At 39.1% G+C, this 23,669-nt stretch overlaps 1 protein-coding gene and 1 pseudogene across 1 annotated transcript in view; both read left to right on the top strand.

Annotated features, from left to right (window-relative positions):
• LOC136851102 (zinc finger protein 729-like) overlaps positions 1 to 23,669 on the top strand; it is a 49,322-nt gene that overhangs the window by 18,928 nt on the left and 6,725 nt on the right. Inside the window, exons 5-18 of the mRNA XM_067125073.1 lie at positions 7,455 to 7,573; positions 7,632 to 7,652; positions 7,684 to 7,713; positions 8,405 to 8,478; positions 9,463 to 9,663; positions 10,568 to 10,694; positions 10,925 to 11,056; positions 14,096 to 14,215; positions 16,303 to 17,550; positions 18,329 to 18,521; positions 18,864 to 18,967; positions 19,304 to 19,437; positions 19,808 to 20,038; positions 20,923 to 21,037. Of these exons, the coding sequence (XP_066981174.1) occupies positions 7,455 to 7,573; positions 7,632 to 7,652; positions 7,684 to 7,713; positions 8,405 to 8,478; positions 9,463 to 9,663; positions 10,568 to 10,694; positions 10,925 to 11,056; positions 14,096 to 14,215; positions 16,303 to 17,550; positions 18,329 to 18,521; positions 18,864 to 18,967; positions 19,304 to 19,437; positions 19,808 to 20,038; positions 20,923 to 21,037 (2,849 nt within the window). The remainder of the gene's footprint in view (positions 1 to 7,454; positions 7,574 to 7,631; positions 7,653 to 7,683; positions 7,714 to 8,404; positions 8,479 to 9,462; positions 9,664 to 10,567; positions 10,695 to 10,924; positions 11,057 to 14,095; positions 14,216 to 16,302; positions 17,551 to 18,328; positions 18,522 to 18,863; positions 18,968 to 19,303; positions 19,438 to 19,807; positions 20,039 to 20,922; positions 21,038 to 23,669) is intronic.
• On the top strand, positions 2,667 to 2,780 carry LOC136851653 (U6 spliceosomal RNA; annotated as a pseudogene).

Here is a 23,669-nt window from a genome sequence, read left to right as displayed (position 1 = left end):
AGTTCATTGAACTCAGCTTCCTTAATCCAATTCCATAAAACAATACCCTTTGTTCTTACCTTGGAATGGTTGAAATTTTATGGTTGTTTGTGAAAGATTGAATGCAGTCTTCCACAATCATCAATTTTAGTCAAATGATCATTTTGTTCCTTGGTGGCGCCGGAACAAGGGTATTATAGGTTGTCTGTCACATAGAGGTTGGTACACGGTTGGCAGCTCCTAGAGGTCTTCAGCCCCTGAGTGGATCGCTGGACCTCTTAAGGAAAGCAGACAAAATGAGGGAGTTCATTGAAGTCAGCTTCCTTAATCCAGGTAAGGACCTTAAGTTGGTTTATTAACCCTTAAGCTAATTCCAACGATGTTGGCTGTCTCTGACCCTCCACCAAAGGTGTCAATCAGCTATATATATAACTACCAGGTAAGTCAGATGTTTAAAAATGATATTTTCATAATAAAATAAATTTTTGAACATACTTACCAGGTATTTATATATAATTAAATTCCCACCCTCCTCCCCTCTAGAGACTAGGGCATGGAAGATCTGAGGAATAGTTGGAATGGTTCCAGGTACCTGGGTAGAGGGCGCACAGGTGGTTCACCTGAATCGGCGATTGCCTTGAGTTTTGAAATTCTGCCGTGGCGTCAGGGACTTAAGCTATATATATAACTACCAGGTAAGTATGTTCAAAAATTTATTTTATTATGAAAATATCATTTTGTTCATGAGACTTACCTGTCAGATATATATATAGCTGTATTCTCAGAAAGAAGTCCGACAAATTTCAAATTTGCATTTCACGCGGAGATGGCCGGGCAGGTGGTTAGTACACATTCCCGCCGCTGGGAGGCGGTATCAGGAACCATTCCCATTTTCTATTCAGATTTTCTCTGTCGCCGGACTGTCAACACCTGTTGTCAGTTCCTCCGCCATTTGGATTTCGAAATTTTTGTCACTTAAGTATTTTGGTTGTTTTTGGTATTCGACTGGATCTGTGACTTGGCATACGCTCTTTGTGGACCGTTTTTATTTTGCTTTTGACTTTTCCTATAATTAAGATGTCTTACCTCTAGCTATCGAGTCTGTAGCTTGGGTGAATGTAAGGTGAGGCTATCGAAGACTGATAGTTCCTCACACTTTATGTATGGTATGTAAGGGTGTTCAATGCTCTATGATAATTGGTATAATGAATGTGAGGGATTATCTGAGGGTGAGTGGAAGAAATATGAAGCCTATATGCTTAAATTGGAGCGTGATAGGTTGAGGAGATCTTCCTCCAAGAGTGCATCCTTAGATGGACAGTCAGGGTTTTCTCCTACTAGTAACCCTGTAGTAAATATTAGTACTAACCCTGTAGTATGTTGCTGCAGAAGGTAATACTCTGGCTCTCGTGTTGGAGTCAATGCGTGCTCTTGAAACTAAAGTGAATGCAATTCAAGCGCAAAGTGTTAGTGCTAGTGCCCCTAGTGTTGTGGTGGGGGCGTCAGATCGGCCCTATAATGCCTCTAGGCCTGGACCTCTGTCGAACTCCCAGGACCAGGGAGGGGGCATGTCGAAAGCCGCATGAGGGTTACGGGGGCTTCCCACCGATCTGGCGTCCCTTCGGCAGGTCCTGATGACGCTACCCAGGCTGCCAGGGATCGTGCACAGGCACGCATCCTGAAGGATTGCTTCTCGTCCTCCGACACGTCCTCCCCGCCTCGGGGTTGGAGCTCTTGGTTGGACTCTCGCCCTCTTAAGAGAAGCTTAGAGGAGAGGACGCTTCATGTCCTCTTCCTCTAGACGTTTTGTGCTCTTCCCCAGAAAGTTGCGTGGATATTCCTCCGCAGAAGAGAATAAAGTGTTTTTTGGATGATGACGCTCTACCCCCCAGTCGCGCTAAGACAAGGGCTAGAGCTTTTACCCTGTGAGAAGGAAGTATACGTCTCTCGCCCCTCTTCCTTCTCTCAGGTTCAGCCCTTCTCCCGAGAGAGTTGCTTCTCCAACGCGTAAGATTTTGTTGGGTTTGCAACAACAGCTGGATGCTCTCATGAACCTTTAAATGACATTCGTCACAAAGATTCGAAACTGCCTGTTAAGAGGTACAGACCTTCACCTTCGTCTCCTGCTTCGTCTTCCTCGTCTGCTAGATGTTTTGGGGCTTCTCGTCTGTCGTCTAGAGAGAGTGTTTAGTGGCTTCCTAATCGTCTTCCCCGATTTGAGGTGTTGGACTTTTCTCTTGACACGCGCCAGGAGCGCGTGTCTTGCTCTTCGTGCGCTTCTCACGCTTCACGCGCGCCTCACCTTGACGCTCGGCGCGCGCCTAGCCATGACGCTTCGCGCGCGCCACGCTGTGAAACTCTTCTCGTGTCTTGCCACGGAGCCTCTCGCGCGCCACGCCATGACGCTCCGCTCGCTTCGCCGTTTAGCTTCAAGTCTTCTTGTGTTGACGCCGCTTCTGTTGTACATCATGACGCACAACTACCCGCTTCAACATCTGATATCCTTCATAATTTAGCCACGACTTCTTCAAATCGCTGGAGGTCATATACTGGAACGATACAGAGAAGAATTTCTTTCACCACTCACTCCAAGATGACCCGCTGGGAAGAACATCCCCTTTCACATTTTTTCGGATGAAGAGAAACATCTTTAGTCTTCTTCTTCCTCTGATCATCAGACTCTGGCTGTATTTTGAATCGGAAGTACATATACTAAAATCAAGAACGATACAGACAAGATTAGCATGGCCTTTGTGAAGAGAAGGTTGACGCTTCAAAATCCTGAATTATTCACATTTTTAATTTTTCTTAAGGATCTGTTTCCTGAGACTTTTCAACCTTCGGCTCCTCTCTCTCCACCTTCGCAGTTGTCTTTGTCTCAAGCGAGAAGGACTTTGCTTTCTCAAGATGAGGAAGTCTTTATCTACCAAAAGGCATTCAAGAAAGTCCAGGATTGGATGGTTGCCAGGAAAAATCAAGGAAAGACTTCTATCTTCTCCTTCACGTTTTGTCCGACAAAGCAGGCATTTGGTATGAGTTAGGGGAGCACATTATAAACAAAACGGTTCCTTGACTTCTCAGGGGACTTTGCAACATTTTTCGACGCCTCTTGAAGATCCCACTTGTCTTCTTTTAAGGTGTCTTGGACTCTGACTGAGATAACCACCATTTTAAGGCCTCTTCAAGACTATTGAGGTCTTTAACTTCTTGGACTGGTGTCTGGAAGTTTTGGACACGAAGGCTACTAATCCGGTTTCCATTAGTCTGGGGAGCTGTCCAGTGTACTGCGGTGCATGGACAAGGCCGTCAGAGATGGTTTCTGAAGAACTTGCGTCTCAGTTTTAGCGGTTCTTTTGAAAAAGAGAGCATTGTTTTGCTATTTTTTGAAGTCTGTTTTCATTATGTCAGAAAAAGTTGCAAGTTGTGTTTCAGCAAGCCATCCCTTCCCCCAGAGAAGTTAAAAATATTGTTTTTTCTCAAAAAAGGCAAAAGACCTTCTTTCCAGGTCTTCTATCGACCTTTTTGCCCCATCATCGATCTCTTCTTTTCCTCAGTTGGCTAAGAAGAAGCTAAAGTTTCGTGAAGGGGCTTCCATGGGAAGTAATATGAGACCCGCACCACGAGGAAGAGTTTTTCCCGAAGGAAAGTCACTTCCAAGAGAGGTAGCAAGTGACTCCTTTCATCTCCAGACACCATTAAGAACCAGGCTTCATTTTGCACAAGCCTGGAGAGAGAGAGGGGCAGACGTTTGGTCCCTCCTAGTGTTAGAGTGGTTCCTTGATTCCCTTCCTGTATCCTCCTCCTTTGTTTTTTGTTTCCCAGTTGTCATCCTGTCAAACAGAAAATTCTGTTTGACTTGCTCGAACAGATGCTCGAGAGGAGAGCAGTGGAACAGGTCTTGGACTTGCAGTCCCCCGGGATTTTACTACAGATTGTTTCTAGTCCCAAAACTTTCAGTAGGCTGGAGACCCGTCTTGGACGTCAACAGGCCGAACAACTTGGTCCGGAAGGAAAAGTTCAAGATGGAGACCTCGCAGTCAATACTAGGAGCCCTTCATCCCGGGGATTGGATGGTATCTTTGGATCTCCAAGATGCTTATCTTCACGTCCCAATTCATCCACGTTCGATGAAGTATCTCAGGTTGTCTTGGGGAACTAGACGTACCAGTTCAGGGCTCTCTGCTTTGGACTCTGCACAGCTCTGAGGGTGTTTACATTTCTCATGAAGAATGGTGCGATGCAGTTGCACCTGTCGGACGTCAGGATCTCTCTCTACTTGGACGACTGGTTGATTCGGCGTCGTCGGCGCTTAAGGTGTCTGGAGGACCTTCAGTTGACTCTGCAACTCGTGAAGTCCCTGGGACTTCTGGTCAATGTGGAAAAGTTGCAGCTGATCCCCTCACTGTCCATTGTGTCTGGGAATTCAGATGTATTCAGCGGCTTTTATAGCGTCTCTGTCACAAGAACGGCAACTTCTATGTACGAAAAAGTCTCGGCCTTCTTGGGGAAGGAAACATGCTCGGTGAGGGAATGAATGAGTCTGCTGGGGACCATTTCCTCGCTGGAGAAGTTTGTTTCCCTGGGGGACTGCATTTCAGGCCTCTTCAGTTCTTTCTGTTGGAGAACTGGCAAAGCAAGGAAGACTTGGAAGAGGAATTGTGAATTCTTCCTTCTGTAAAAGAGGATCTGAAGTGGTGGCTCGATCCAACGAAATTGCAGAAAGGGATCTCCCTCAAGTTTCTAAACCCCAACCTAGTGTTGTTTTTCCGACAGGTCGTCAACAGGTTGGGGGACAATACTAAGGGGAGAGGAAGTGTTAGGAACCTGGAGAGAGGAACAGGTGTCCTGGCACATCAACATCAAAGAGTTGGCGGCTATCTTTTAGCTCTCCAATTCTTTGAGGTCCAAGTTTGCAATCGTGTAGTTCAAGTAAACTCGGACAACTCTACGGCATTGTCTTACATCAAGAGACAGGGCAGAACACACTCTTGTTCCCTGTTCAGCCTTGCAAGAGAGATTATTCTTTGAGCCTATGCTCGCAACATTTCGATTCTAACAAGTTTTGTTGCAGGGGTCGAAAATGTTCGAGCAGACCTGCTCAGTCGGGCGCCATCAACTCCTGCCGAAGGAATGGACCCTTCATCAGGGGTTTGCCAAGATTTTTGGAAACTTTGGGGTCGCCATCTTGTGGATCTTTTCACGACCTCAAGAACAGCGAGGCTCCCCTCTATACTGCTCACCTGTACTCGACCGGGGCAGTTGCAATAGATGCTCTTCTCTGGGATTGACGGGAATAGATGTTTATGCCTTTCCCCGTTCAAAATTCTGGGAGAAGTCATCACGCAAGTTCGCTGCCTCACAAGGGACGAGGATGACTCTCATCCCCCGTTTTGGCCTTGAACCACTGGTTCTCGGAGTTTCTCTTCTGGTTGGTAGACGTTCCGAGAACCCTTCCTATGAGAGCAGACCTGCTCATACAACCCCACTTCGCGAGATATCATCAAAACCTCCCCGCTCTGAACCTGACTGCATTCAGACTATCGAAAATTGGTCAGAGCGAGGGGGTTTTCTGGCCAGGTGGCATGGGCCATCGCTAGAGCCAGAAGTTCTTCATCTAACATGGTATATCTAGCGAAGTGAGCAACCTTCAAGGGTTGGTGTAGAAAGAAGGGCTTTTCCTCTTCCTCTATCACTGTGAGCCAGTTTTCGGATTTTCTCCTTTACTTAAGAGAAAAACTCAATTTAGCAGTTCCGACTATCAAGTGTTATCGGAGCATGCTTTCGACTGTTTTCAGACACAGAGGACTAGATTTGTCTGACAATAAGGACCTCCACGATCTTACGAGCTCTTTTGAGACGTCTAAGGTTCCTCAGCTAATTTCTCCTGCTTGGAACTTGGACGTAGTGCTCAAGTTTTTGATGTTTAGTCTTTTTGAGCCTCTCCACTCTGCATCTCTTAAGGATGTTACTCGAAAAACGGCATTCCTCACGGCTCTGGCGACGGCGAAGAGAGTGAGCGAAGTTCAAGGCCGTTATGTGGGCTTCAAGGAACACGATGCTGTCTACTCTTTAAGCCCTAAGTTCTTGGCTAAGAATGAAAGGCCTTCTAACCCTTGGCCTAGACACTTTGAAATTAAAGGTTTAGCAGACCTTATTGGACAGGAACCTGAGGGAGTTCTATGTCCGGTTAGAGCTCTCAACTACCTTAAAAGAACCCAGGACACTCGTGGTCCCTCGGATAATTATGGTGTTCTGTGAGGCAACCAGTTAAACCTGTGTCGAAGAATGCACTGGCATTCTTCATTAGTGACGTCATTAAGGACGCACACTCTAGTTGTGACGACTCCAACTTCAAGTTGTTGAGAGTTAAACGCTCACGAGGTGAGGGCAGTTGCTACCTCCATGGCGTTCCAGAAAAATATGGTACTCAGTGACACTCTCAGTGCCACATTTTGGCAAAGCAATTCGGTGTTTGCCTCACACTCTTGGCGAGATGTTTAGGTAGCATACGAAAATTGCTTTTCGCTGGGACCATACATTGCTGCTTCAGCAACCTTGGGGACAGGGGTAACTCTGATCCTATCCTTTTTAATTGTGTTTTTATGGTTGTTGGGTCGACTGCTGGAGGCAGTCTTCCCAATCCTTTGCAAACTAACGCTTTAGGTTTTGGTTAGGTGGTTAGTAATGCTCTTTTGTCCTCTTTGTATGGTCTATGATCTAGTCACATTGTGGTCACACCCCGTTGACAGATCATCTAGAAGTCGCCAGCTATATAGGTCACTACCTCGCTGGGGTCTCTATAGTAAAGCAGAAGCAGACTAGAGTGACAGTAACCACTCAGTCAGCTACGCTATCAGATAAGGAACCAAAATAATTTTACCAATAAATTGGTTTTTTTCCTAATTCTTGGCTGTCTCTACCCCCTCCAAAGGTGGTATTCAGCTATATATATATCTGACAGGTAAGTCTCATGAACAAAATGATATTTTAATGATAAAATAAAGTTTGTTCATACTTACCTGGCAGATATATATATTCATATTGCCCTCTCTCTCCTCCCCTCAGGAGTCAGTGGCATTAGAAAATCTGAATAGAAAATGGGAATGGTTCCTGATACCCGCCTCCCAGCGGCGGGAATGTGTACTAACCACCTGCCCGGCCACTGCGTGTGCCACGAATTTTGAAATTCTGTCGGACTTCGGAGAATACAGCTATATATATATCTGCCAGGTAAGTATGAACAAACTTTATTTTATCATTAAAATATCATTTTATTATTGCATCTGCAACTAGAATTTTAGAATATACCTGTAGTGTTACAGTATGCTTACAGGTTTATTGATGTATTTACGTTCAGAATACAAATAATTGTAAGCATATACAGTATTTGTAAATATAGCTGTTGAGTTTTTACTGTAAATTTTCACTGTAATTTTAATATAAAATTAAAAATATAACAATTACTAAAACTTTAGGTATGAATGAGCATCAGTGTCTTTTGTGTGGGAAAATGTTTGGTTCCGAGTCAGCCCTCAGTCGTCACAGTAGCACACATGCACGCTCTGAAGGTCGTCACCAATGTAAGATCTGTTCCTGAAGCTCTGAAAGGTCATCTCACAGAACACCAGTGTTCATAATGTAAGATCTGTTCCAGAAGAATTGGAACTTCATTTCTCCAAAGCATCATTTGCATATTCTGTTCATCTCACAGAACACATGGCTCGTGTTCATAAGGTAATTGTTTGAAATATTTTGGTCTTGCATACTGGTAGTATTTTGCGAGCCCATACCTTTGGAATTAGTGTCTACTCTTCATTTCACAAAGCATCATTTGCATATTCTGTTAAGGTGTTGTGATGTTATGTTGCCAAGCACAAGTGGTCTTTTCTTGTGTGCTATTGTATATATATATATATATTTACCATAAAAATTGCATTAAAGATGGATCGGGAGAAAGCATTAGTAAAATAGTACTAGTAGTCTCTCTCTCTCTCTCTTTCTCTCTCTCTCTCTCTCTCTCATTCATCTCTCTCTCTCTCTCTCTTCAAAAACTCTCTTTCTCTTTTCTCTCCATCCATTCAGAAATACTTTTGGGCAGGTGAATATCTGCATTCAGGTCACAAAATGGATCTGTTATGAACTGCCCCTTTGGGGATCAGCTTGACAAATTTTCCATTAAGTATTCTGCTTTAAAAATGCGGGCACCCCTTAGAGAACTGCAGTGAAGATAATTTTTGTGTATCTTGGTAGTTTGCAAAATTCCAGTTTATCATAACATTTAGTCATTTTTGCTTATTCTCATCAGTTATTCGTGTTTATACTCCATTAACTGAAGCCTGGCTTCCCATTTAAAAAAAAACCTGTACAGAATGCTGTGGATTTTGGTCATTTATAATTTGTGTTTTATTGTATATTCTATTTTCAGAATCATAGTGACTTAAAGAAAATGCAGTGTCCCATGTGTGATAGACGATTTGTCTCCAGCTTTCATCTTAACCTGTAAGTATCTTGTTTCTTTAAGATTTCTCTCAGTGTCGCCATTAAGTCTTAGGGTGTTTCATGAGTATGAAAATACCAACATGTTAGTGTCATATCTCACTGTTACCATGGATTGTCAGTGATATATTAGTGCTTTCTGCCCGGGAGTGGAAAAACTCAGGATTGTTCTATGATGTTAGATTAAACTGGCCATGTGAACACCACCTCTGCTCTGATTGTGAATTATTTTCCCTTTTTATATACTAATAAGCAACTATCAAACATTTTTCTTAAGGTTGACTCATATTTTTACAAAGCATTATGCAATAAAAACTGCATTTTAAGTACTGTCGTTATCTGACTGAGATTTTTACAATTTCAATGAAGTTTTATCTAAAATATGGAATTGTCAGTTTAGAGATATCCTTCTTGTAGAGGGTTACCACATAACAGCATACCTTGCAGTGTGCACTGTAGATGAGTGCAAGTTTCTTTGCAATGGTTTCTGGTTTTTACTTTTCATCCATTCCCTTTGGCCTGTTCCTTAGCTGTCCACCTTCTTTGCTTTAATCATTCTCCAATTTTCACATTCTGTCTGAGAACAAATCCCTTGGATGAGCCCAAAGGGAGTCTAGAAATGTGGCCTTGTTAAACTTATTTAAATAAATTGATAATAGCAATTAACCCTTCTGTCTGAGCCCCATAGGAGTAGTGCTGTCAGTGCTCCTCATGTGGTGCATTGTAGGCATTACTTCGGTTCTTTGCAGCATCCCCTCAGCCCCTGGCTGCAACCCCTTTCATTCCTTTTACTGTACCTCCATTCATATTCTCTTCTTCCATCTCTCCTATTATTTTTTTCATAGTGCAACTGCAAGGTTTCCCTCCTGTTACACATTTAAAACCTTCTGTATTCTCAGTTTCCCATTCAGTACTGAATGACCTCAAAGGTCCCAGCAGTTGGCCCTCGGCCTAATTTTGTATTCCATTCCATTTCTTCTTTTCTAGGCACTTGATTACCCACGGAGAGGTGAAACCCTTATATTCATGTAAGGTTTGCAATCGAAACTACTTGCGACCTCGCAGCTTACGGCGTCACATGGCAACTCACGATCAGAGTTTTGTTTGCAAAACCTGTAACGAATCGTTCCCCTCAGCTCGTCGTTTATCACTTCACAGTCGAACTCATGATCCTTCATATAAATCAAAGTAAGAACAAAGACCGTTACAGTTTAAGCTTAGAAATTTCTATGCATTTTTTTACATTTAAAATAGAATTCTAGAAATTATTAGATTGTGCTGTAATTTTTGTTTCTCTTTTATATATTAATAAAGTGAAATGTAGGCTACAAGTACAGGTACTCTTCTTTTGTAGGTGAACAGCATTATCTTTTAGTTTTATAGTTTTCTGTGCTTGGTCATAACTGGAGTTGTAGGTCAACCTGTCCTGTGTTAAAATATATTTTTTATGGATTTTGGTTGCACACTTTTAAGCTCTAAAGAAGGATTGGTAAGGTTATATTTACAATATGTTACTTTTATTTCAGATTATATTATTTGACATTTGTGTTTGAATTGAGAATTCAGAGGTGGTAATGTTTGTACACTTCTGTAAAGTTATTTGAGTGGTTCAGGATGTTCAGCATAGGTGAATATGTAGTACTGTGGTCTTAATTGCTCAGAAATAATTTATTTGCAGTCACTTCCATAAATGTTGTAGTTTTCCTTTAGTATGAAAGCTTCAGGAAAGAAAGAAAGAAGCAACATTGTATCATTTTATAAAAAGATTAAATTTGTTTCAATATTATTATAAAAATTTTTGCATCTTTTCCCATTATATTTTTACTCAGGGTTAAGGTCTTCCATTACAAAAGAAAATACTTATTGGTAATTTTATATTCTCTATGATAACTCACCTAACATGACAGGAGTCATCTTTGTCTGAAACATTTTCCTTATCTGATCACAGACTTTGTTGTACAGTATTATAGATATACTAAGTATGTATGAAACAGTTAGTCAGTGTTTGGCAACTGAAGTTGAATACAACACAAGATATCCTTGTACAAAGATGATTATGATAAAAATGTAACAAGATGAAAACTATTTTTAGGGTCCAGTGTCCCAAGTGCCCTTTGGCATTTCCATATAAAAGCCAATTGGAGGTCCACTTACGAACACACACTGGCGAAAAACCTTACGTATGCGAAACTTGTGGGAAGTCATTCAAACGGCTTCAGGTAAGGCTAGGAAATTTAAGTTTTAATATTAAATTATCAGACTTGAAGTAGTGTTGTAAAACTCCTTGGATAAATAGTGTTTTTGTATATGAGATGTTCAGTGTTTGGATTTGCAAATGTAACAGAATTAGCATTTGCCTTGTTAATAAGATGTGTCAGTCTTTTTGCATCTAGCTTTATAATGTCAGAATGAGAAGTAAATTACATCATTACTATTTCATGCCTCTCAGCATTGCACAGTTCACCTCCGAGTGATGCATGGGAATGAGAAGCAGCCTTGCAAAGAGTGTGGGAAGCCATTTAGCGATAAGGCTAATTTACTTCGTCACCGCCTGAAAGTCCACTATCATCTTAATCGATGGGTAAGAAACTTACTTTTACTGACTTGCTTTAGTAACATTGTTGTCCAATATAAGATGATGTATTGGCAATTAAGAAGTTTTTCACAAGTGTCAGATACATAAAATAAGAGCAACTGATATTTTTTAATAATAAAACAGTAGCTTAATAGATCTTCTGCGGCCTAAAGCATTTAACCCTTAAACGCCAAAGCCCTATTTACAAAAACGTCTCCTGTATGCGGCGCATGCTCGGGAGCTAGCGCCGAAGCGGAAAAAAGTTTTTTCAAAAATCACAGCACGCTTAGTTTTTAAGATTAAGAGTTCATTTTTGGCTCCTTTTTTCTCATTGCCTGAAGTTTAGTATGCAACCATCAGAAATGAAAAAAATATCATTATCATATATAAATATTGGAATATATGATGATAAAAAAAAACTCGTATATAATTGTATACAAATCGCGCTGTAAAGCAAAACGGTTAAAGCTAATGAGTTAATTTTTTTAGTTGTATTGTACACTAAATTGCGATGATTTTGGTATATAACAGATTGTAAAACGATTAAAGCAACACAGAGAAAATATTATCACAAAATGATGCATGAATTAAGTACAGCATGAGCGTAAAAAAAGTTTTTTCAAAATTCACCATAAATCGAAATATTGTGCTAGAGACTTTCCAGTTGTTTCAAAATGAAGGAAATTGATTGAATATTACTAGACTGTAAGTTTTTTAGCTTACAATTGCATTTTTTTACCATTTCGATCGAGTTAAAGTCGACCAAAGGTTGATTTTTTTCTATTTATTGTTATTTATATGAAAATATTTCAAAAATGGTAAAAGCTAAAAGCATGATTTATTTTTTGTTTTATTCTACATGAAATTGCACACATTTTGATGTATAACACTTTATGTAACGAATAATATAAAATGGCGAAAAAATTACGACAAGGTGACTCAAGAAATGCTAGGATTTTTAGCGGAGTTCATGGATGGAAGGAAAAGTTTTTTAAAAAATTCACCATAAATCGAAATATTGTGCCAGAGACTTTCCATTTGTTGCAAAATGAAGGTAAAGGATTGATTGTTACTACAATGTAAGAATTTTGGCTTACGATTGCGTTTTTGAGCATTTCGATCGAGTTAAAGTTGACCAAAGGTTGATTTTTTCTATTTATCGTTATTTATATGAAAATATTTCAAAAATGGTAGAAGCTAAAAGCATGATTTATATTTTGTTGTATTCTAAATGAAATTGCACACATTTTGATGTATAACACTTTATGTAATAATAATATAAAACGGCGAAAAAATTACGACAATGTGACTCAAGAAATGCTAGGATTTTTTTGGAGCGAAGGAAAAGTTTTTTCAAAAATTCACCATAAATCGAAATATTGTGCTGGAGACTTTCCGTTTGTTGCAGAATAAAGGTAAATGATTGATTGTTACTAGAATGTAAGAATTTTGGCTTACGATTGCGTTTTTCGAGCATTTCAGTCGAGTCAAAATTGACCGAATGTTAACATTTTGTCAGTTATTGTGATTTAAATGAAAATATTTCAAAACTGTTAAAAGCTAAAAGAATGATTTCTTTTTTGTTGTATTCTACATGAAATTGCACACATTTTGATGTATAACACTTTATGTAACGAATAATATAAAATGGCGAAAAAATTACGACAAGGTGACTCAAGAATTGCCAGGATTTTCAGCGAAGGAAAAAGTTTTTTTCAAAAATTTACTGATGCCCCTCAGGACACCCCAATGCTTCCTAGGGGTCGTAAAAGGCATCCCAGTCTAAAACTCGTCTCCAGCATCCCAGTCTAAAACGCTCACCACTACCGACAGGCAGTATGCGCCTTTCACGGTCCTGATGGCTTTGAGACATCTCTGCAAACGTCCTGTTGCAGCACAAAATACGCAAACACTCGCCAAAGTTCTGCAAAACACGGATGCGTCAAAAAATCGCTCTCGCGACGGTCCGACGCTGATGCTGTCTGGTACGAGAAGGAGGGAAGCCGGGCGCATGTGCGTCTGGGTGACGCTTATAAACAAAACAACAGTTTGATCCGTGAACTCCCAGCATCCCTCAAGGCGCGTGATTTGAAACCTTCCGCAAACTAGGCCTATAATTATTTTTCCGCGAATATTTAAAAAAAGCATTTTTAGTCGACGTATGGTATGTCCACTTGACATCCAACAGACAATTTTCGTCGACGTATGGTACGTCCATTAGGCGTTTAAGGGTTAATATATTTTATATGCCTTTAAATAAATTTTGATTACATTGCAGATTTTAGTTTGAAACTGTTGATGAATGTGAATTCTGATAGTATGAAATTCTTACGTGTATTACATATGCTCAGAAATACATCATAATATGCAATGCACATTTATATTCTGCAAACCTATACAGTATGTATCAGAAAGTGAGGCAAAAAACTATCAAAGATTTAAATGTGCAACCCCTCAAAAATCCATCTTTGTTGTTAAACGATACCACCACTAAGTGGCAGAACAGCCAAACAAATGCTTTGAGGGTAAGAAACTCCACTGAAGCTACCATCTTTCAAGTGTATTCAAACAATTTTATCTTTGAAACACTGTAATAAGAATCATATGGCTAAATCGATTGGATGTGAACAGGTGTCTTACTAGCTTGTTAGGTCTTATGAAGCTTTTGCATTGTAACTAAGTAGCGTTTTGAATATTTTTTATTTATTACACTGTATAGTTAGTTTATTTTAATATTTTACGTTCACATCGTTCAAGTTATAAGTTTAATGTGACAAAATTTATAGCCAAAGAGATAATTAGCCCATGTCCCTCACACTGAGATAATTTCTCATAGTTATCAATGAAAGTTTATATTTTCCTTTCCTTTATAATTCAGTTGTGTAATTTGCTCTATATGTTATCTATTTTTGTACCGATTGAAAAAATATAGGGTAAGACTTGGCATTATTTTGACCATATGCATTTATTCCCATAAGAAATGTTCCTGATCTATTATTGTAAAAGCTTAGGTCTTAAAATAAATGAGTGATTTTCTTTTTCTAGGTTTGTGGTGTGTGTGCACAGAGCTTTGCCTATTCAGAAGATCTACGTCGTCACTTAAAAAAAAAACATGACCTTATTTTTGAACGTCTTGTCAGTGCCAACAAGAAGTGCATGAGTGAGGTAGGTCTTTGATAATTTCTTATTAACACAATGCTTTTTTTTTTTGTATATGGTATATACTGCAGAATTTAAAATTGGTATGTGCTGCTGAATTGCTAGCATTTTTCTTATTTCCTTAAGTATTTCATTTTAACAATGATGGCGTAGGAGAATATTTACCTTGCTGCTTTATTTTTTTATTGATACCTAACACCTCCAGGGCTCTAAGTGGCAGAAATATTGGGACTTAAGAGGAAAATTTGAAAGTTTGTGACCATAAAATGTTCAATAAGGTATGAGGAGCAATTTGTCAGAGAGTAACAGGACAGAGACCTATAGGAAGGCCTAGGAAATTATGGAAAAGGGGGATAGATGAAGACACAGATCTTGTGTGGAGACAATTAGTTTTACAACTAATCCCATGATGATGATGCTTTTCATTACCAAGAAGATGACTTTCAAATATGACTGTAGCAGTTTCCAAGAGTAATTTTGTTTCATCTTTGAAGAATGTTGCTCCTTACTGTATAGCATGCTTGGCACTCACTAAATAGTACTAAAGGTTCTTTGTAGCCTCAGTCCCATATGCATTGTGTCTTGCTATTTACTTTTCCTCCTTTCTCTTTGGTCTCTAACTACCTAACCTGACTGCATTGATTTTACCATGTTCTGATTTACCCTTTTCATTCAAGTACAAATCCCAGTGGTAAACTCGATCAAAAGCCAAAAATGGGACTCGATGATCTGCTAAGACTACTGTAACATAATAACAGAAGTTCTTCTCAGAGTGATTAGAATGTCATTTGAGTGTCATCGCTTTCATCATCATCGATATTTGTATGTTTAATGTCCCCCACATTTGGCTAGACGTGTAGTTATTCTTCACTCTTTAATAGCTTGTGGACTTTCTGTTCTAATTCCCATCATATTAGTAATTTATATTGCTAATCATGATAAATTCAACCTGTGTTTCAGCTTCTCTTTAAATATTAATTATGCAGTACTCTTTTGACTTCTTTAATTTTGTTCAGCATCTAATTTTTAGCTCTTGCAGATTCTTAGTGCTGTTTTTCCCCTTCTGGTTTCTCACTCCAGAGCTGTATTCTTTAGTCACTACCTCCAAAGCAACGGTCTGACTCAAATTGCCCATTTGTCTTCTAAAATGTCCTCTTGACTGCGGTACTTTTGTCATTGCATCAGGTAACCTTTTCCAAAATTTAGTCAATCTTCTTCTGTTTCCAACAATAATGCGAATCTTATTAAATTTCTTTGTCCCACTTGTCACATCTGCCGCCATTGATGTGACGTAACATACTGACTACATTGTCTTGCATTTCCACTACTCCACTAACATTTTTATCTGTTTTGCTACCAGTTTTTGGTGTTCCAGTATATTTAATCTCTGTGCGCAATGCATGTTCACATTTCCTCTCGCCAGTATGTACACTACCCTCTTCTCCTTTGTTCTAAAATTTACTGCAGTTACTTCCAAGTAATAGTTGTGTAGCATATTTATGTTATTCTCCTTACTGAGCCTGTGTTTTTATATAACCTTATAAACAGTTATAAAATGTGTGGTCAAGATTTTTATCCAAAAGAATTTTTTAGAAGCTAAACAAGTTCAAGAGCTTATTATGAGTGATTTGTACGTTATAAATTAACCATTTCAGTTGTTTTGGTAATAAAAAAAGTTGTTTGACAACCTTTTTTATTACCTGTAAACAAAATTACAGGTTATGCAACTTATTTACACAAGATTTGAAAAAAATAAGATATAGGCATTCACTTAATTTCTTTGGACCGGGGTACTAGTAAAGATTGCCCATTGTAGTAGGAAGAACTGAGACTTTTAAGGAATTGTTTGAGTGAAACTTGAGAGCGTACAACCACTTTATACCTATGACAAATATACAGCGCGGTTGCAGGAATGGGAAAGAAAATTGTATTTTACGAATAGAAAATAGTTCTAGTTAGATCATAATATTCTGAATGAATCTTCTAAATAAATATTTTTAGTACATACAAACATGTGCAGAATTGTAGATTTAGATTTATTTTAATGATGGTCAGTACGTTAGTTTAAAGATTTATACAATTTTTTTTTCCAGGTCTATGTCATCCCTGAACTTGGAACTCGGGAAATTAGTGCAAATACACGTGCTGCCATTGAGTGTATCTGTGAAATGGAAAAGCAGAAGGTAAAACAAATTTTCAGTGGTGGAGTCCCAGACTTAACAAAACCATTACCAAAACCCATGGTCAGTGATACAATGAATGATGATCCTGATGACCCAGCACCCCAGCCGGGGGACTCTGTTACCACAGGGTCTGTTTGCATTCCCTCAGCAACTGTCGGATTACCAACTATAATTAGCAGTGGACAGTTACCAGCTGGTGGACAGAGCAGTATGAATCTCCAGACGTGTTATGGAACGGGTGAAATTCCAGGGCTGGTATCATTACCTGTCACAGGAGTGAAATGCACAGAATGTGGCACTGATGTTCTTACCCCTCAACAGTGTGGAATTTGTGGTGTACTTCTTTGTACTCAGGCACATCTGGATAGTCACACGTCTTCAGTACATCAGGTTTTATTCCAGTGTTCTGTTTGTGGGCAACATTACAGTAGTCAGAGTGAATGTATTGCTCATGTGACAAACTGCCATTCGTCTCATATATTAACCGTTCAGGGCACAACTGCAACCTACCTTCCAGCAAGTCAGGCCCAGACATTGCAAAGTACTGGAGCATTTGTTCAACCACAGTTATGTTTACCGTTTCCAAATTCGCAGTCCAATCCTCAATGCATTCTTCAAGTAGGGAGCTGCCCTCCTCAGCTGCCAGTTATAGTTGCTCCAGCTGGAACTGCTGTGGGGTCCCAGCAGTTAAGTGCGCCAAACTGTGTTCTTCCTTACACTAATGTTGTGAATGGCTGGTCCCAAGCAACAGCTTTGGGACCTGCTAGTGGTATAGGAAAACAGACAGTGTATGCAATGACTAATATTTTTTCTGATCAGCAGTCAGTGCCTAACATTCAGTCAGCTATTTCTCATATGATCAAAAAAGAACCTGTTGCAGAAACCCAGGTTTGCACAATTACATTGCCACCTGCGAATCATGAAAGTTTGAGTACCCACTCTGAAAATAGGCTGTCTGCAAAGCCTTGCTGCAGTGTGCTTCCTACTATTCTACCTCGTACAAGTAGCTCAGGTGAAGAGCCACACTTCATAGTTGGGAATTCAGAGCCAAGTGGACGTCAAGATAAAAATTCTCAAATGCTATTAGTTAATTCAGGAACTAACCTCTCCAGTGGAGATGATGTTACCCATCCTTCATTGTCACATGAAAGAGTTTTGGTAAGCAAAGACTTGAGATTAAAAATGTTCTATAAATTAAAATTTTAATTCAAGTTGGTTTGTAGTGCAGTTGTTTTTTTGGGTGTTAAAATATTTAAAGTTTAATGTATGAGGATATTGGTATATAATGGATTTGAGTGTGATGCATATTAATTTGTTGATATTTTATATATAGTGTATAGTGTAATCTTACTTCCACTGCAAGACTCAACTTGTATGTGTTTAACTTTATTGCCTTTGCCAGCAAAGTTGCTTGAAAGCTAAGCATCAGTCTGTTGCTGTTTCTCTGTCTGTCCACACAATTATCTAAAAGTAACTTAGGAATTTGTGGAGGGGGATGTAGTAGGCAAATTTTGAGAGGGATATATGTCCAGTTGTAGACAGTTGAGTTTTTCAAGACATTATTGATGGATTTTAGGGAAGTTTTTGTGGAGTAGACAGGATAGTACTGTAGGGAGTGAAGTCCAAAATAAAAAATCTCCTTGTGAGCTTTCATTATCAGTAGCATATTCATAAACTTGTCAGATGAATTCAAATTACAAGACAGATTCTGTATTCAGTGAAGTATCCTGAATTGAGTTAATTGGTGAAAGTTGCTTAGGATGATTAGATGATTAGTATGTGTAGCACCATATTTAGTTCTCTTGCAAAGTAACATTATTATTTTACTATTGATTGATTATATGAAACTGTAACCTATAGAAAGATGTTTTATATAATTTTGAATTTCTTTGGTCATTAGATGATTATACTGAATTTTAATAATTTTTCATTTCAGGAGGCCAAGCTGAGTCACCACCACACAAATACGTCAGTTGCAAGTGTTCTGTTAACTCTCGCTGAAACTCCTCAGGATGACCAGACATCAATGCTTGTGCCAGGCAATGCTTTGAGGATACCTGATGCTCACGTTGACCAAGTCTTGTCTCCTTCAATTGTTTCAGATATGTCGCTTGATGAAGTCACCAAAGGTTAGCCAACATTATGAACAGAGGTTGTATTATAATTCTGTGGTAGTAGTTTCATCTGTAATCTCATTTAAGAAAATTACATAGGCTTTACAGCAAGGTTACAAAGGTTTTTTAGAGAGTTTTTACAGCAGGGTTAAAAAACATACACTGGTTATGTTTTTTGCATGTTTTGTAGAACCAAAACTGGACTTATGTAGTACTGTTGTCTTATTAGTTTATTATACTAATACAGGCACTAATATTTTTTAAATACTTTTAATAACAATGTATACAAAAGTTTCTTAGAAATGGGTTAGGATACCCTGTTTGCAAGAGGTGGCTGAATATATTTTTATCTTTCAGATTCCACAACTACCACAGGAAATACAGGCTTCTTGCAAACTATTGACTTACCAGAACAGCCTAAGGATGAGCTTGTCCACAACCCTTCCTTTGGTCTTTCACAGGTAAGGGATCAGCAGTATTAAGCTTTTAAATTTTGTCACTAGGGACATTTCATTTAAGCACACAGCTTGATTTCCATTTGTATTACAAGAGCCCTTATGCATATATTAAATTTTTGGGGTTGCATCACCCATACCTAATATGTGACTTGAGCAGTTGTGTTAGTTATCCTTCCAATAGTAATAATAATATATGTTCTAGTTTAACAAAGGCATTTATTTCTGGTTTAAGGAATGTACAACATTAGTATTCACAGGTTTAATCTAAGTTATGCATATGTTTGTTGTGATGATTGATATACTGTACTCATTATTTTTGTGCATCATGCTTATTTGCAGGTAAATGAAGAATCTAGAGATTGTAAATCTCCTGAAGCAATTAGTGTTGAAATTATTCAGCCTCAGTTATTGAAACCAAAGTCTGAACAGACTCAGAAGTTCTTACCAAAGAAATCTTCATCACGAACAAAAAGGTAACCATTAGGTTTGTCTCTGTGGTTCTAATCTTTTGGGAGAAGGTCATTGTATGAATGAAAAACAGAGTAAGTAAATAATATAGAATTGTGAAGTAATAAAAGATACAGGAAAGCAAACTTGGAGAAGAAAATGAAGTATAGACATTTTTAAATCATCATCTTACTACTCAGTTTACAGAAATTTTCAGTTTGACCAGGCTGAAGGATCTTGTAAAAAGTATGGTAGAAGCAAAAATCGTAATTAAAAATATATTTGCCCTTAGAAATGACGTCACTTTCCAATTTGAGCCAAACTTAAGACATTATGCATGCAAAATTACAAATTTAGTTTGAGACAAAAGTTAGAATCATTTTACATTTTTTTCAGGAAAAAGACTGTCAGCTCTGAAGAGATTGAAACATGTGAATGTAAAATCTGTGGAAAAATACTCTCCTCCAGTTCCCAGTTAAAAAGACACAAGACTACCCATGGCGTCCGCAGGTTCAAGTGCCAAGTTTGTGGCAAAGCTTTCACAGAAAAGTATAATCTTAAGATTCACACACTCACTCATACTCAAGAACGACCTCATGAGTGTAGCTTGTGTCAGAAAAAATTCAGGTAATCTCCCAGTTATGTAGGTCCTTTTTTTTCACGATGTTAGTATTTTATAAATGCATCTTAGGAAATTCCCACCTCAGCTCTGCTTATCAGTAATGTTCATCATTATTTGCAAATCACTTTATTTGGGAAGCTGCTCATGTGTTCAATCCAGCAATTTACTTCACTTATGTAAAATGGGTGTTCTTAATTTTCACATGATGTTGATCCAGTCTCTGTGTGAGATGAGCTGCTTGCATCTTCCTAATCTGATGCTGACATGGTCCATTAGAGTGAAAGCTTGGACTGGATGGAGATAAGTATTGTAACAAACTTGTCTTACAAGTTGTCAGTGGAATGTGGAGAGAGTGGGAGAAAATTCAGTCACGATGGATTCCAATGTCTCCTTTTAGTATTGTCTTTTTAAACTAGTAAGCATTAGAGATTGGACAAGTCACTTTATACCATATGGACTAGGAACCCCCTCTAAAATTATTCAAGAAATGGAGAGAGGTTTTACTGTAGCTTTTCCATTACTCTGCACTAATTTTCTTATTTTTGTACTTACACTTTGTAGAGCATACATTTTCATATGACACAATCATCTTGAAGGCTAAGATATAAAAGGTAGATGTTTCCCCACAGAGATGAGGAATAGTGAAGGAAGTTGTGGTACAGCCAAGATTAGTTTTAGCTAGATGTTTTATTCAGATAAATACCTTTTAGTAAAATATTTGTGGTTTGAACAGGGTTTAACTGTACTCATGTATTTAGTGTATCTGCTTGTTCAGTACAGAATTTTATGTAAAATACAGAATTAGTAAAGTTTTGTGCAATTGTTTATGAAACACTGTTCAACATATTTAAGGTCAGTAGCGTGTTAAAATAATGGTTATAATCAACAGGTACCTGCGGGATTTGGCTGAACACAAACGCACACATGAAGGTACTCGACCACATGTATGCGATGTATGTCAAAAAACATTTGTTCGACAGCGTGATTTGACAAGACATCAAAGGGTTAGTGTTAAATTATTTCGTTTCCTTGGTACTGATTACCATACTGCAAAAGACAGTATTTGGTATTATTTCTGTGAAGCATTACAGATGTGATATTTATACAAGAAATTATTTCATTGAACAAATTTTTTTCCTACATTAATAGAGACCTTCAGCTTGTATTGATATACATTGAGGGAAAGCTTATCCATTTGTTAAGCTTGGTTACAGGGTATTAAACTAGTGGCAAGCAAGAGAGGCAGTGGGGTACCTACCCACTCACTTGACTATTGCCACCACATTTTCCTTTGGCCACACTGCTTTACATACGTCTTAGTTGCTGCTGTACTTCTGTCACTTTCTTTGCTTCTGTCGTATTATCCATGACATTGGCTTGTATTGTGGTAATGCTTAACAGTAGCATGAATGATGGTGCATGATTGTTCACCTGTGAAAAATGTTGATCAATGTGGATATTTAGGGCATGAGGCACTTTATCACTCACAAACATTGACCCTCATTATTTATTTTTTTTATAGACGTCAAGAATGTAAACCATTTTTTGAACAGTATAAAATACTTGTCTTGTTTGCCTCCTTAGTTAAAGAATCTATAAGGACAATAAAATTGAAGGGCCTATGGTCTTGGGTTAATGAGGGCCAGTCCCTGGTTACCTTCCTGGAGTCTCAGGCTATTGTCAAGAGCTCAACACTAGCCTTTGTCTCAGTGGACATTTCTTCCTCATTATTAGTCTCTTTGTTGGAGACCACTGGTGGTGATGGTCCTGCCATTTTTGCTTTAACAGCTCCAGTCACTTTAGGGATGCCTGCCGTAACTCAATCCTGGATGGGCTTGGGAGGTAGGTGAGGCTTATGGTCAAAATGAGTTGAAAAAGTACAGGTACATTACACATTCATCTTATGCCTCATTGTTGTCCAGATACTCTTCATCTCCTGACCTTTCTCTTTACTTTTATTGTCTGTGGATTAGCAGAAGTATAGGAAGAAGACCCAAAGGAAGTACTTGACAAGAAGGCTAAGAGGTCCTCAGATGGACATCACTTTCCTGAGGAGAGTAACAATATCTGCCACCATTTGCATAAACAGGTGACAGTTGGTTAATTGAATCATAAGCTTGTTTTCATCCGATTCCCAGTGCATGAATCTATTTGTACCTGGTTGCCCACTCTTGAATCTTCAGAGGTGTTAAAGGAAAATTTCACACTTCTGTGGTCTATCAACGATTCTGGTTCCTCAGAACTGGCTCATTATGGCCCCAGGCATCATGAGGATGACCATCTCTTGTGATAGGTATGCGTCATTGAGTAAGGTGGGGATGGATTCCTTCTCCCTGTTTCAGTTGGCAAGGCAGGTGCTTGAATGGGCAGTTTGCTCTCCATCATGCTGCTACTAGATACATCCTGAGCTGTTAAAATGTAGTGGCAGACTAGCTTAGTAACAAGAGTGGGGTCATAGATTGGAGTGGTCCTTGCACCTGTATGTGACAGAAAGGCTATTCAAGGTTTGGAGAACTCAATGGTATACCTGTTCACCACCTGAATAAAAAGGAAATTACCACTATTCTGCTTTTCTTTTCTTTTCTGAACCTCTGGGCTACACTAGAGGATGTCTTACAACACCCAGTGGACAACCTCTGTGTACATAGTTTCTGGGGTGAAATGAATACCACTTGCCCCTTTCCCAGGCATTCATGCTGAAGGATATAGACCTCTCTGCCTTGGTTGAGGTCTTCATGCTCATGAAGAGCTTTGAATAGTCTTGCACATGCCATGAACCCAGGCTGCCTGAGTGGGATGAAACTTTGGTGCTGCAAATGAGCCCGAGGGAGGCTTCTGACAAGGATGTCACACTCAAGGCTGCTTTTTTGCTGGGCTTTACATTGGTGAAGAGATTAGGCAAGCTGAACAGCCTCTCTTACTTGATGTGGTATACAGAGGGTTGGATATCTCTCTCATTGCCTCCAGAATATGTGGGACAAACTCAAAACCTATCAGTTCCTATGAGAGATTAGAGAGGTTTTCGATCCTCTTCCTCTGTGACTTAGGTGAGGATCAAGACAAGATGCCATTATGTCCTATGAGTTGTGCATTATTACCAGCAGCGCTTGACATCTTAGGCCATAGTTCATTAGTACCACGGCAAAAGAGAGAGGTGTTCAAGAATGCAGTCTAGTTCAGGTTTCAGGTGGTCATCAAGCAAGTGTAAAAGTTTTTGGGCCATGGCAACAGCTTCGTACAATGGGCATATATGGTGAGAGCTTGTGAGGTTGACATTTTTGTCTTAATGTTCAAGAACTCAATTGTACAGTACAGGTGTTTTGGGCAGGCATCTGGCAAGTCCTTGGACACTTTGCCCTGAGGACCTGTGGTGGCTGCTGAATGCTTGTAGCTATCCAAGCCCCCTTAGGCAGAAAATTATCTAGCCTAAGGTTCATGGTTGGCATAAAGGTGAATTAAGGGTCTAGGGTTTTCTTACCTAATCTCAATCCCATCTAGCAGCTTATGGCTGTGCATGCTCTGCTCAGGCCAGATGAAAGTGGGGTACAACTAGAACATGCTTGTCTGTCCTTTATTTGTATTTGGTAGATATGACTCCCTCCATCTCCTTTCAAGCTATGGGAGGGAAGGTGATAA

The sequence above is a fragment of the Macrobrachium rosenbergii genome, chromosome 23, assembly GCF_040412425.1.
Source record: "Macrobrachium rosenbergii isolate ZJJX-2024 chromosome 23, ASM4041242v1, whole genome shotgun sequence".
NCBI lineage: Eukaryota > Metazoa > Arthropoda > Malacostraca > Decapoda > Palaemonidae > Macrobrachium > Macrobrachium rosenbergii.
This window is presented reverse-complemented; position numbering and strand designations above follow the sequence as displayed.